Consider the following 11,708-nt stretch of genomic DNA (forward strand, 5'->3'; position numbering starts at 1 on the left):
AATCTTAACACTAACATATGAAAAAGTTAAAACGCACGATGATCGTATCATCTGTGACCAACACATTGCTAATAGAAAACCCTACAGTATCTCTCAGCCTTGGTAACATGGCCTTTTGAGATATTTCGTGCAGCAGGTGATAACTAGGAAGCAGCTGATCATGTGAGTCTGAGTGGGTTGTGTCAGTTTCAATGACTTATCTGCAGAACTTGAATATATTTTGTTCATGTGATAAGTCACATGAGACCAAATCGAACCCTAATATAGTATATTAAGTAGTAGTACAATTACAAACATACAGCTAAACATGGCTGTGTAATCTTGCTTTCCAAACGTGAAACAACCATAATCTTCCACCGAACTGTCATCTTCTCTTCTGTTCCTCCAACTTTTACGTTTCCTAATCTTCTTTTTCTTCATCTATTATTTATACCCTTCCAAATTAGGAAGAGATTTTTTAGTGTGGTCGAAATATCAGGCAGTATATTATATGTCATTATATAATTGGAGGAACACTTGAAATAAAAATATTCTTCCAATTGTATAATGGCATGTGATGTACTGCCCTCCGTTACAGTCACACTAAAGAATTTGTCCAAATTAGTACTTTGCTTTCACAAATGCTAAACTAAGCTCATTTCTCAAGAAATACATAATCACGTAGATTGTCATATACGATGGTTTCAACTAAAACAATTGATCCTAGCTGTCCATTTATATAGAAATGATCCTGTTATTCACACACTCATTTTTATCCCAAACACTTTTGTTAAGATATTTCTTGATGCAATCGCTACTTAGAATGGCGGATTCAAAATTCCGAACACAACATCTCAAGTGTAGTCTGTGTAAAAGCGAAATACTCTTAACCTCTTTAAGTATGTACCCTAGTAAGAAAGTCCTCATTTTCTTAGCCTTGCATTATATTAAGCTTTGTTCCTTCCCCTTGGAAGCCACATGATTTTTCATGGTTTCAGAAATGGGTTGAAAGGAGAACATGGATTTTAGCAGTAAGAAAACAATTTATTTTTAGTACCATTATCAACTTGCCCAAGCCCCATCACTCCATCAAGCTGACTCGTACATTTTCTAATATAGCCATGATTTATTTTTTTAATAAAGTATGTGACTTGGATCAGTCTTGCACTGAAATATAATTAGTCCCATTTGGGATCAATATAAATTTATAATCTACACCTTATTTATAATAGTTTTATGCTATTATTGGAATTGAGATCCTCTTTGGATCCTTGAGTCCGGAGCCGACAAACTCGGAAATTCAAACCATTCATTTTAAATCACTCGATCCTCATTAGTCCATTCTGTTGGCACACCTCACATAAACCAAGTTCCATATCTCTCTTTCTCTCTCTTTAACTATCCGGATCTCTGAGTTCTCTGAGTTCTTTGATTTGTGTGAAAGAGAGATTGGAGTTAAGTTTATGTGAGGTGGGCCAGCAAAATGAGTTAATAAGGATCATTCGATTCAATTTGAGTGGCCAAGATCAGTTGATCCTTGGACTCTAGACAATGAGATCAGGAGAGGATCTCTGTCCGTAGGATTATCACTTCCGTTCATGAAGTTCGTTTCTTGCATTTCCGTCCCTGTAATTTCGTTATGTTTTTGCTTTATTCCAATCCGTCAACTAAGTTAGAGTTTTCCTTCCATTTAGTCAACATTTTCTAACTTGAAGATGCAACTTCGAAGAAATTTTTGCCTTATTTTGACAGGAATGAAACTATAAGGACGAAAAAATGCAAGGAAAAAACTATAGGGATGGAAACTGGGGGCAGTCGGGGATTACTAGTACAAAATATCGTAGCACAGAAGAAGTAAAACATGCAAATTGGAAGGGCATGGTTTTCTCATCAAACAAGTTAGGATTTGTGTAGAGGCTGAAAGGAGTTTTCAACACCATAGATTCACCACAAGCTACTATCCTGTATTAGGAGCAATTTACCAGCTAAGGATGACAAAAAAAGGAAGCAAGAACGGAAATTACTGAACGGATTAATTTTGCAATACATTTTTTCGGATACATTTGATGTGGTCAAATGCTCAAACCCATTTTCCCACCCTTCCTCATCACTTGAGCTTAGTGTTCCACATTACTTATAATACAAGATATACAAATCCAGCAATTTTCAAATCAATTGCTTTAACAAATAAATCAATGGAAGAGTATAAAACTTACATCGTTTATTTGTTTTTGGCAAACAATTGTAGAATCTCATTCAGTTTCCCCGCTCTCTGACAATATTGAAGCAGCATCCTTCCATACAAGATCATTATAACCAAACTGTCTTGCAAAACAAGAAATCAACTGGTCCTGAACTACTTCTTCAGTAGGAAGCGCTAAGTCCGTCTCCCTTCTCAATGATGTAACGTCTTTATTTGCAATGCCACAAGGCACAATATGCTTGAAATAGTTCAAATCTGGATCAATGTTGAATGCCAACCCATGAGAGGTGATTCCATATGAAATCCGTACACCAATTGCTCCGATTTTTCTATCTCCAACCCAAACCCCCGTTTCACATTTATTTCCAGGACAAGCCTTTACGCCATACAGAGATGCCAAGTCAATCATAGTCGACTCAAGTTTCTCCACATATTTACGAGCACCAAGCCCCATATCCCGAAGAGCAATAATGGGATATAAAATGGCTTGATGTGGACCGTGATATGTAATGTCTCCTCCTCTTTGTGTGTAGTGCAGTTGAGCTCCTATTCTTTTGAGTTCAGTCGCAGGAATCAACAGATTGTGATCAGTTCGTCGTTTGCCAAGGGTGTATGTAGGTGGATGTTGCAGGGACACGAGAGTATCTGGAATCTTATGAATTTTTCTTTCAGCAACCAGTTTTTCCTGCAGCTTAAGTGCTTCCAGATAGCTCATGGTGCCCATTCTCAAGACCTCAAGATTTCGCAGAACTCTCATTTCCTGTAGATCACAGTAGAAACTAATTATGCAACTAATTATGCATCTTAGTTTTATCATCACATGAAATTAACTCAACATGCATCCACTGCATTCTACAGACTCTAAAGAAATGATTAGCATGTTACAAATTGATAGATCAAAAAACTGAGGGAAGGTTGACGTCACTTCGTATAAACATGAGACATTCCAAGTCACAAACTTTACAGTTAAAGCATGACATAAGTCGATAAGAATTCAACTTCCAGGTGTAACTTGATAAAGCAGGACATAAGTTTCCGAAAGAAAAGCGAAAAGACAATGACTTCACAGCATATCAAATAGACGATATACGAATTTGAGCACACTTGTCCTCTTGTTTCTATAAATGAAGGAATAAGTATTGGCACATTGTAAGATGCTGGAGAATTAAGTGTGAATCACTCGAATGCTTGACACTATGGACCGGACATTCGTTATGGTCATCGATGCAACTTCCACAATGTCGATACATGTCCGTTCTCTGCACATAGAATTTAGGTTCAAACATACACAGACAGACTAAAGTTTGACAATTGGGGTGCCATGGCAGCTCACTTTGGCCAGAGCTACAACCAAAACGGAAACGGGAATAAACCCAATGCTCTTCAAAGGCTATTATGTAAGCGGCATTTCATCAAACAGATGATGGGCATCAAATGTTAAGCTTGAGTTCGTAGATTCAAAGTAGCCAAAGATTCAAAATTTACACTACCAATCATATCAAATTCGAAGCAGCATTTCATCGAACAGTTAATGGGCATCAAATGTTGAGGGTGGATTCATTGATTCAAGCAATTCAAAGAGCAAAAATTAAGAACAAAATTAAGAGTCTTACGAAAGCTGGACCAGCCACTGCAGAGAGATTGAGAAGTCCCCGAGCCACCCAGACTTTGATGGCTGTGACAGCACTTTCCGTAATCTAATCTTCTAGAGTTGAACGCAGCGTTTCACTTCTAGACTTTGCTGGCATGTTTACTTTTTTTTTTTTTTTTTTTCCTAAAACTTTCAACCAGAGAACTATTCATGTTTGTTTGTTGTTTGTTTGTTTGTTTTTTTTTTTTTTTTTCAAAGTTTGGTAAGAATACGCATTCTTAAAAAGTAAAAATGCTCGGAAGATTCAAACACATAAGTGTAGATGATAATTTAAATTGTTAACCGCTTGAGTTATAAGTATTAGTCTCAAATCTAAATTGTCAAAGTTTTATTCCTCTTTTAATTTCAATCATGAAACCTAAAACTTAGAAATATTATCAAAAGTTATTTCCTCGTGAAATTTTATGGTTTCAAGTACCTTTAAAAAAGTGTCAATTGTCTATTATATTTTGTCTTATGTGCAGCCTACCATACAACCATCTAAAGCCATATGTGGCGCGACACAACATATATGGCAGCAATGGTTGGAGTCATGGCGTATGATGAAACTGAAGAACAACCTCAATGGAGTGGCTTTGTTGGTGGTCACTCTTACAAATCACGAAATAGAGAGATCGCGCATGAAACTCTGATGAACAACCACTTCAACTCCAACTCGGTGTACACAGAAGAGGATTTCAGACGTCGCTTCCGGATGAGGTATCGTGTCTTCAAACGTTTACTTCATGATGTCCAACATGTCAATCCATACTTTCGACAGAAGATGGATAAAGTAGGCCGTCATGGTTTCTCACCTCATCAAAAGGTTGCTATTGCACTTTGAATGCTAGCCTATGACAGGCCTAATTTGTCTTTGGATCCAAGAACTGGTAATATCTATTTAAATGAGTACATGAGGCGTCATAGGATGATACGTTCGCGTGCAACAAACAAATACCTACAACATGATCTTGTTCCACATCTTTGGGGCAAAGAACAATGGAGTAGGTGTTTAAGTTTTATGTTGTTAAATGTTTTGTTTAATGTTGTTTAAGTTTCATGTTGTTTAAGTTTGAGTAACTCCCCCAAGTAGTACTAGGGTGGAGATTATGTTGTTTTCCATCTTGAAGAATCTCGTAGTTCCAAAAATTAGGTGGAGTGGTGCATTCGTAGAACTCATGGTATTTTTTAGACGTACGAGTCCAAGCACCTTCACTTGTTTAAGAACTACCCTTGACAATATCTTTCGAGACCCATCTATAAGTCCTGCCAAGAGTTTCATCTTCTTTTCGGGTCCAAGTCCTTCCTTTCAATGCTAATGTGGCCATTTGAAAATTATTGAAAAAAATTAAAGGAAAGATTATTGGAAAAGGTGAGAGAATAGAATGTGAAGAATTGAAATAAAATGAGTTAAGATAATATGGAATTGTGAAAAATATGTGAGAAATGGTGTAGAAATGGCTTAGGTATTTATAGGGAAAAAAAATTAGATTTTTCCAAATTTTTTTTTCAAGTTACAATGATAACCTGACGGTAGCATGACATCAGCTAGCTGTTGCTAGCTGGCGCTAGGTAGTTGTTGGCATCTCAATTGTCTAAGCTGGAAAAATGGCAAAATGTCAAGCTTGACATTCTGGCTGGAAATGGCCAACCTACTAGCCTTATTTGAGGGTTTTAGCCTAGTGGGGCCCATAAGCACTTTGGCCTAGCTCTTGGTTGGAGACGACTTTCGTGTCATTCCGAGCTATTTTTAGCCCTTTGGCCAAGTCAGTTGGAAATGGCCTAAGTTTTATGTTATTAAATGTTTTGTTTAATATTGTTTAAGTTTCATGTTGTTTAAGTTTGTATAACTCCCCCAAGTAGTATTAGGGTGGAGATTGCATTGTTTTCCATCTTGAAGAATAACTCTCGTGGTTCCAGGGATTCGGTGGAGTGATGTATTCGTAGAACTCATGGTACTTTTTGGATGTACGAGTTCAAACACCTTCACTTGTTTGAGAACTACCTTTGACACTATCTTCCGAGACCCATCTATAAGCCTGGCAAAGAGCTTCATCTTCTTTTCGGGTCCAAGCCATTCCTTTCATTGCAAATGTGGCCATTTGAAATTATTGAAAAAATTAAAGGAAAGATTATTGGAAGAGGTAAGAGAATAGAATGTGAAGAATTGAAATAAAATGAGATAAAATAGTATGGAATGGTGGAAAGTATGTGAAAAATGGTATAGGAATGACTTACGTATTTATAGGAAAAAAATTATAACTTTCTTTTTAAATTCGTCCAAAAAAAAAAAAAAATCAAATTCCTACAGTAACCTAATGTCAGCATGACATCAGCTAGTCGTTGCTAGCTGGCGTCAACATGACGCCAACTAGCTGTTAGCATTCAAATGGGCTGAGCTGGAGAGCTAGCAAAATGTCAAGCTTGACATTCTGCGCTTGAAGACTGGCTAGCTAGCCAGAAGTGGTTAGCTCGCTGGCCTGATTTGAGGGTTTTGTCCGGGTGAAACCCATAAGCCCTTTGGCCTAGCCCTTGGTTGGAAATGATCTTCGTGTCATTCCGAGCTATTTTTAACCTTATGGTGCTTTAACCGGATCAGTTGGAGATGACCTCATAGCCAATCTTTCAGCAGCATGTTCCATTTGACCTGGTTTTTCTTGCATTTCTTTAAGCAGTATAAATTGTTTAGAAACAAGAATCATACAACATTGCCACTTTATTTCATCGTCAGACGTAAACGAAGGAGAAGAAAACCCCCGAATTTGACTATTATATACGACAACTTAATATGACATGACCGAAGATAATCTGTCGAGGAAAAACGAAACAAAAATCTCGTTTTGCCAACTATATAACATTGTAATTAGATAATCAAACTCATGAAGAGCAAGATAGCATGCAAACTCCAGGCCTATAAGCCCACGCCGGGGGCAGGCGAGCGTATTTCTCCATTCCCGGTTGCTCATCATATGGTCGTTCCATTACTTTAAGCACCCTCCGAACCTCCTCAAAATCACCTTGTTCAGCTGCATCAATGGCACTCTGGCATAAGTAGTTTCTGAGAACATATTTAGGGTTCACTGCATTCATTGATGCCTTCCTCTCCTCATTGGAGATGCCGCTACTGGCCAGCTGCACAAACAAAAACTATAATTTGTGAGAAAATCAGATGACATAATGTTCGCTTTTGACGAGAATCTAGCCACTGGATGAGTTTAACAATATTCTGAGCGAAAACAATGTTTACGATGAATACAATGTTGGTATCAAACCAATATACTTTTCCGAGGTGGAAGTTACAAGAAAACCAGGGTTCATCATACCTCCTCTATGTAGATTTTCACCCAGCTGATCCATGCCTCCTTTCGCTCCTGCCCAATATCTAATAGAACAGCCTTTAGTGGGTTCAACAACTCCTCTTCGGGAATGTTGGGATCAGCTTTGATATTGGATAGCAGCCGAAAAAAGTTTGTGTAATCCACTTTGTCGATGGCCATGTTATTCAGAAGTTTACTGATCAGCTGTTTAATGTACTTGGGGAGACCAAGTTTTTTAGTCATAATAGCTTGATAGTCATCCATGAACTTGGTTCCATATCTGTAAAAATCCCCCGAAAATTGAAAATTAACTCCCACTTCAACATACATTTAATTAGGATAGAGGTGTAGGAATGACAATTACCTTTCCATTGCATAATTCGCCTCCTTATCATCTATCAACTTGGCTGCTACCAGAGTTCTAGTGAATTGTGCAATATTCCATAAGCCGATATCTGGCTGATTTGCAAAACAATATCTCCTCCCAGGAAGATCCGTGGTATTCGGCGTGTAACGTGGATCAAATGCATCCAGAAATCCAAAAGGACCATAATCGATGGTAAGACCCAAAATGCTCATATTGTCAGTGTTTAACACACCGTGAGTAAAACCAACCCCCTGCCATCTGGCAACCAAGGAAGCAGTACGCTCAGCAACCTCTACTGCCCAAGCTGTTAAAAAACCATGATGGGAGCAAAAGTTCAGAAAAACAACTAATTAAGTATGATGTGCAAGACGTCTATCAGAAACTATTTTCGGAGTGGCAGTACGGGTAGATGAGAGAAAAGACCAAGGTTCAGTACAATAGTCGTAACCACATTTGGTACAAACCTAGCATAACATATTTAGCACTAAAACTTTACAAGCTAAACAGAAACTGGTGATGTATCAAATCGTCTCTTTTCTTTTCTTTTTTCATTCTGTGAAACACAATGACTAAGTTCTATTAATATAATAAGATGGTCCCTGTGTAATGTGCTCCAGCATGGACCACAGTATCAACAGCAGACATCTGATTTGAGTCTTCACTCAGTTCCATGAAGAAACTCTATGGATGCAACTTTAAAACAAGATATTTCGTCCCTATTCGTATTAGCTTTTAACAGAACCTGAAGCCATTTTTATTAGTCCAAAGTGTACATTGCATACAAGAGAGATACCATCCCATCTTAATCACTTTCCATGCCCAATATGGGAGCTCACCACACTACTAACTTGGCCGGAATACAAAACTTCCTACAAAACTACTGAACCAATTAGGACTCTGCAACTGTCAACTGAGTGTACTAAATAGGTGTTTGGCATCTAAGTCAATCCAAATGGTTTTCTAAAGAAGAAAAAAGAAAATTGAACTTCTATAGTTACGAATGCAGGCATACATGAAGGAAATGTATGGAAGCTAAATCCTAAGTAAGTGCTTCAATCCTAAATCAACCCAAATGGTTTTTCTAGAGAAAAATGAAAAATAAACTACCATAATGCCATGGGATAAGACCATAGGAAGGTGCACAACATGACAAAGTTATGACCAGTAAACTTATACAACACTTGTAAACTGAAGTTCCGATTCATTACGCTTCCACAATAAATAGTTTATCCTGTCTTATTGAAAGTAAATTAAGGCACCAGCACCAACACCTTGACTCCAAAGAAAAAATTATTACCTGCATACTTGTTAGATGTCAGATCAAGAACTTCTTCGTTGCCTGTGTTGAAAGATAAACTCTCGCTTCTACTCATGTTCTCTATATGAGGAAAGTGATGCCTAATGGCATAGTCTGCAAGAGCACGAACAATTTCAAGGTCCTCCTTTTCTCTAGAGGCATGTATTTGGTATGACCCAAAACGCAGAAAGGATGGAGAAACCCTGCAAACAATTGCACCAGGCTCCTCTTTTGGATTGCCACTGCAAATGAAGACATGAGGAATTTCTTTTAAGAAGAGAATAAGAAGAACATATATTCCTAAAAAATTCATCCTTTCCCCAAGCAAGATATTGATATCTTAGCATACGATCAAACCGAGAAGGTTCTTTTATCTCAAAGACTAAAGAGAAATTATCCAGTAAAGATGGTGTATGGTTCTCGTAGTAAAACATGATTAGGTAGAAAAATACTCATTGCATAGAGTTCTAATTAACATACTCATAGAACATGTCACGCGTGACAAATTTTCCTGTTGTCACAAGACAGAGAGCTCGTGTTGTTGGAATTCCAAGATTATGCATTGCTTCACTGCAAAGGAATTCCCGAATGCTACTACGAAGCACTGCAAGGCCATCTGCAAACCGACTGTAAGGAGTCTTTCCAGCACCTTTAAGCTGAAGTTCCCACCTTTCAGACTTAGAATTAAGAACCTCCCCAAGAGTAATAGCCCGTCCATCTCCCAACTGTCCAGCCCACATGCCGAATTGATGTCCACCATAGCATTGAGCATAGGGTAACCTGCATAAATAAAGCAGTTACGATCCAGTTGTTGATGAAAATTGACAAGCACAAATGTGAGCCTCATAACATAATATTCAGAGAAGCACTTACGATCCCACCAAGGGAGACGCCCCAGAGAATAAAAGAGGGAAATCTGGCCTTTCAAATCTGTAACTCCAAATAAGGTGGAAAATTAGTCCCATGAACCATGACATACCACAAGTGCAAAACATATGTACTCATCATTCATCAGAGTGAAGTACTATGGTATATTAGTCAAGGTTTAGGTACAGCAAGTCCGAAACCAAAGCAGTCATACAAGATGCAAAACACATGTACAAAGGAAACAATAACCCCAGCTAAATATCAGAACTCGAAGAAAAGAAATTTCAATCAATAACACGAATCTTAAAAAACATGTGAAAATTTAGCAACTCCAAATGTATAAATTATCTGGGGCACTAATTAACCATATTTCCAGTTACAAGTTAAAATGGTAGTGTCATGTTATTTACACACTGATGTAATTTCCTAAAGTACCAACCATAAGGTTCTTGTGTAGAGGTAGAAACAGATTCAGGTTCCAAGGACCATCAAAACCATTATCCATAATATATGCTGTCAAAACACCAGTTTTTCTTTCTTTCTGATACCACCAAACACTCTTAAGATAAAGTTTATTTTCTCATCCATGTTCTATAAAAGCATTAACAGTTGATGTTCCCGGGAGCACAAGAAACAAGAACACTCACTCTGTAGGATCCAAATCAAGAAGCTCAGCAACGGATTCTGACCATGCAACAAGCTGAGGATTTTCAACTTCAGCTGACGGGGACACTTTCGTATAACAAGCATGCAACACCTGATAATCAAAACCCAGAATGCATAACATCAAATTACAACATAATACCCCATCAGCTAGTAAAAATTTCAAATTATAGCTCAAAGCAAGAGATCTATCACAATAAACACTATCATGGCACTGCTCCACAGCCAAATTAAGTGAACTTGATAAGAAGTAGCTCTCGGACTACCACGATTCTAATTACAACGCATCGCCATCACCCCCTCAGCTAGTAAAAATCAAACTGGAGCTCAAAGCAAGAAATGAAATCACAATCAAACCTATCAATGGTACAGTTCCATAGCCAAATTAAACTAACCCAACTAACAACACCCAAACTGTCAGCCACTCAGCAATTTCTCGATTGAGTAAGTACAAATTCCAAAGCAGTTATGCATAAATTTAACAATTTTTCTGATTTGGGCATGAAACAAAAGAGTAAATGCAAGCCTTTAACTAGTACACACACAGACCGCACATATGTTTCAATTTCTTATTTGGTTTTCCTCCACTTTCTCAGCAACCAAACAGAACCCAGTTCACAACACACAAATCGTAAGTTACTTGGCCATTTCTCGATTGAGTAACTACAATTTACTAAGCATTTATGATTAAAGTTAACAACTTCTCCGATTTGGGTACGAAACAAAAACGCAAGTGAAAGCCTTTAGCTAGTAACAAACACACACCCAATATACACGATACACTTTCCTTTCCTCCATTTCTCAGCAACCAAACAGAAAATAACCCAAACATCAAAACAGAACAGAAAAACAAGGTAACCTCTCGCGGAATCGTATCGGTCCGAGGATCACCAGGCAGCTCTCTGGTAAACGAGTTGTCCCAATTCAGATCTTCGAGCTTCAACCTAACCCTCTGAGTGTAACTTACACCGTTGCTTTCATTCTTGCAAATCTTCTCATCGCCGCCGTCGCTGGCCAAGCTCTGATTCTGAAAATCATGTGTCACGGAGTCGACCGACGCGGCGGCCTGCGGCGGGGGTGAGTCCATGGGTGCTTGCTGTTGGCTGCGGCCGGAGCTGAGGTTGCATGCGAGGAGGGGCAGCCTGGGAATTTCGAAGTGATTGGAGGGGTAAAATGGGAATTTGGAAGGGCGACGGCGGAGGTTGAGGGCGGTGGAGAGAGAGAGGCGAGGGAGGGGAAGTGTGGAGAGTGAGGAGAAATGCGAAATGATTTGCATTTTCTTCTGTTAAATAAAATTTTGGGGTTTTTCTTTGCTTAAAAGTACAATTTTGTAATAAAATAAAACAATTTAAAAAATTATAAATTCAAACTACATAAATAAATAA

At 38.2% G+C, this 11,708-nt stretch overlaps 2 protein-coding genes across 2 annotated transcripts; both read right to left on the minus strand.

Moving 5' to 3' along the window:
• Positions 1 to 1,999: 1,999 nt before the first annotated feature.
• Positions 2,000 to 3,949, minus strand: LOC103963822 (octanoyltransferase LIP2, mitochondrial). The gene is made up of 2 exons (XM_018651545.2): positions 3,796 to 3,949; positions 2,000 to 2,942 (listed from the first exon to the last, which is right to left on the minus strand). The coding sequence occupies exon 2, from the start codon at positions 2,937 to 2,939 to the stop codon at positions 2,232 to 2,234; it is 708 nt and encodes a 235-aa protein (XP_018507061.2). The 5' UTR covers positions 2,940 to 2,942; positions 3,796 to 3,949; the 3' UTR covers positions 2,000 to 2,231.
• Positions 3,950 to 6,510: 2,561 nt separating this feature from the next.
• Positions 6,511 to 11,623, minus strand: LOC103963828 (protein adenylyltransferase SelO). The gene is made up of 8 exons (XM_009376686.2): positions 11,183 to 11,623; positions 10,308 to 10,417; positions 9,667 to 9,723; positions 9,274 to 9,573; positions 8,794 to 9,035; positions 7,494 to 7,800; positions 7,136 to 7,409; positions 6,511 to 6,944 (listed from the first exon to the last, which is right to left on the minus strand). The coding sequence occupies exons 1-8, from the start codon at positions 11,597 to 11,599 to the stop codon at positions 6,690 to 6,692; spliced, it is 1,962 nt and encodes a 653-aa protein (XP_009374961.2). The 5' UTR covers positions 11,600 to 11,623; the 3' UTR covers positions 6,511 to 6,689.
• Positions 11,624 to 11,708: the final 85 nt, after the last annotated feature.

This window comes from the organism of the source record quoted next, unplaced genomic scaffold (assembly GCF_019419815.1).
Source record: "Pyrus x bretschneideri cultivar Hongxiangsu unplaced genomic scaffold, Pyrus_bretschneideri_v1 Contig5, whole genome shotgun sequence".
Lineage (NCBI taxonomy): Eukaryota > Viridiplantae > Streptophyta > Magnoliopsida > Rosales > Rosaceae > Pyrus > Pyrus x bretschneideri.

What these genes read in the sequence shown, in the direction of transcription:
- LOC103963828 (XM_009376686.2), bottom strand. Translation starts at nt 11,599, where the DNA reads ATGCAAATCATTTCGCATTTCTCCTCACTCTCCACACTTCCCCTCCCT. An exon ending in CCGATACGATTCCGCGAGAG is followed by an intron (nt 10,418 to 11,182) that starts GTTACCTTGTTT and finishes TTTGATTATCAG; the next exon opens with GTGTTGCATGCTTGTTATAC. An exon ending in GCGAATTATGCAATGGAAAG is followed by an intron (nt 7,410 to 7,493) that starts GTAATTGTCATT and finishes GGATTTTTACAG; the next exon opens with ATATGGAACCAAGTTCATGG.
- LOC103963822 (XM_018651545.2), bottom strand. Translation starts at nt 2,939, where the DNA reads ATGAGAGTTCTGCGAAATCTTGAGGTCTTGAGAATGGGCACCATGAGC.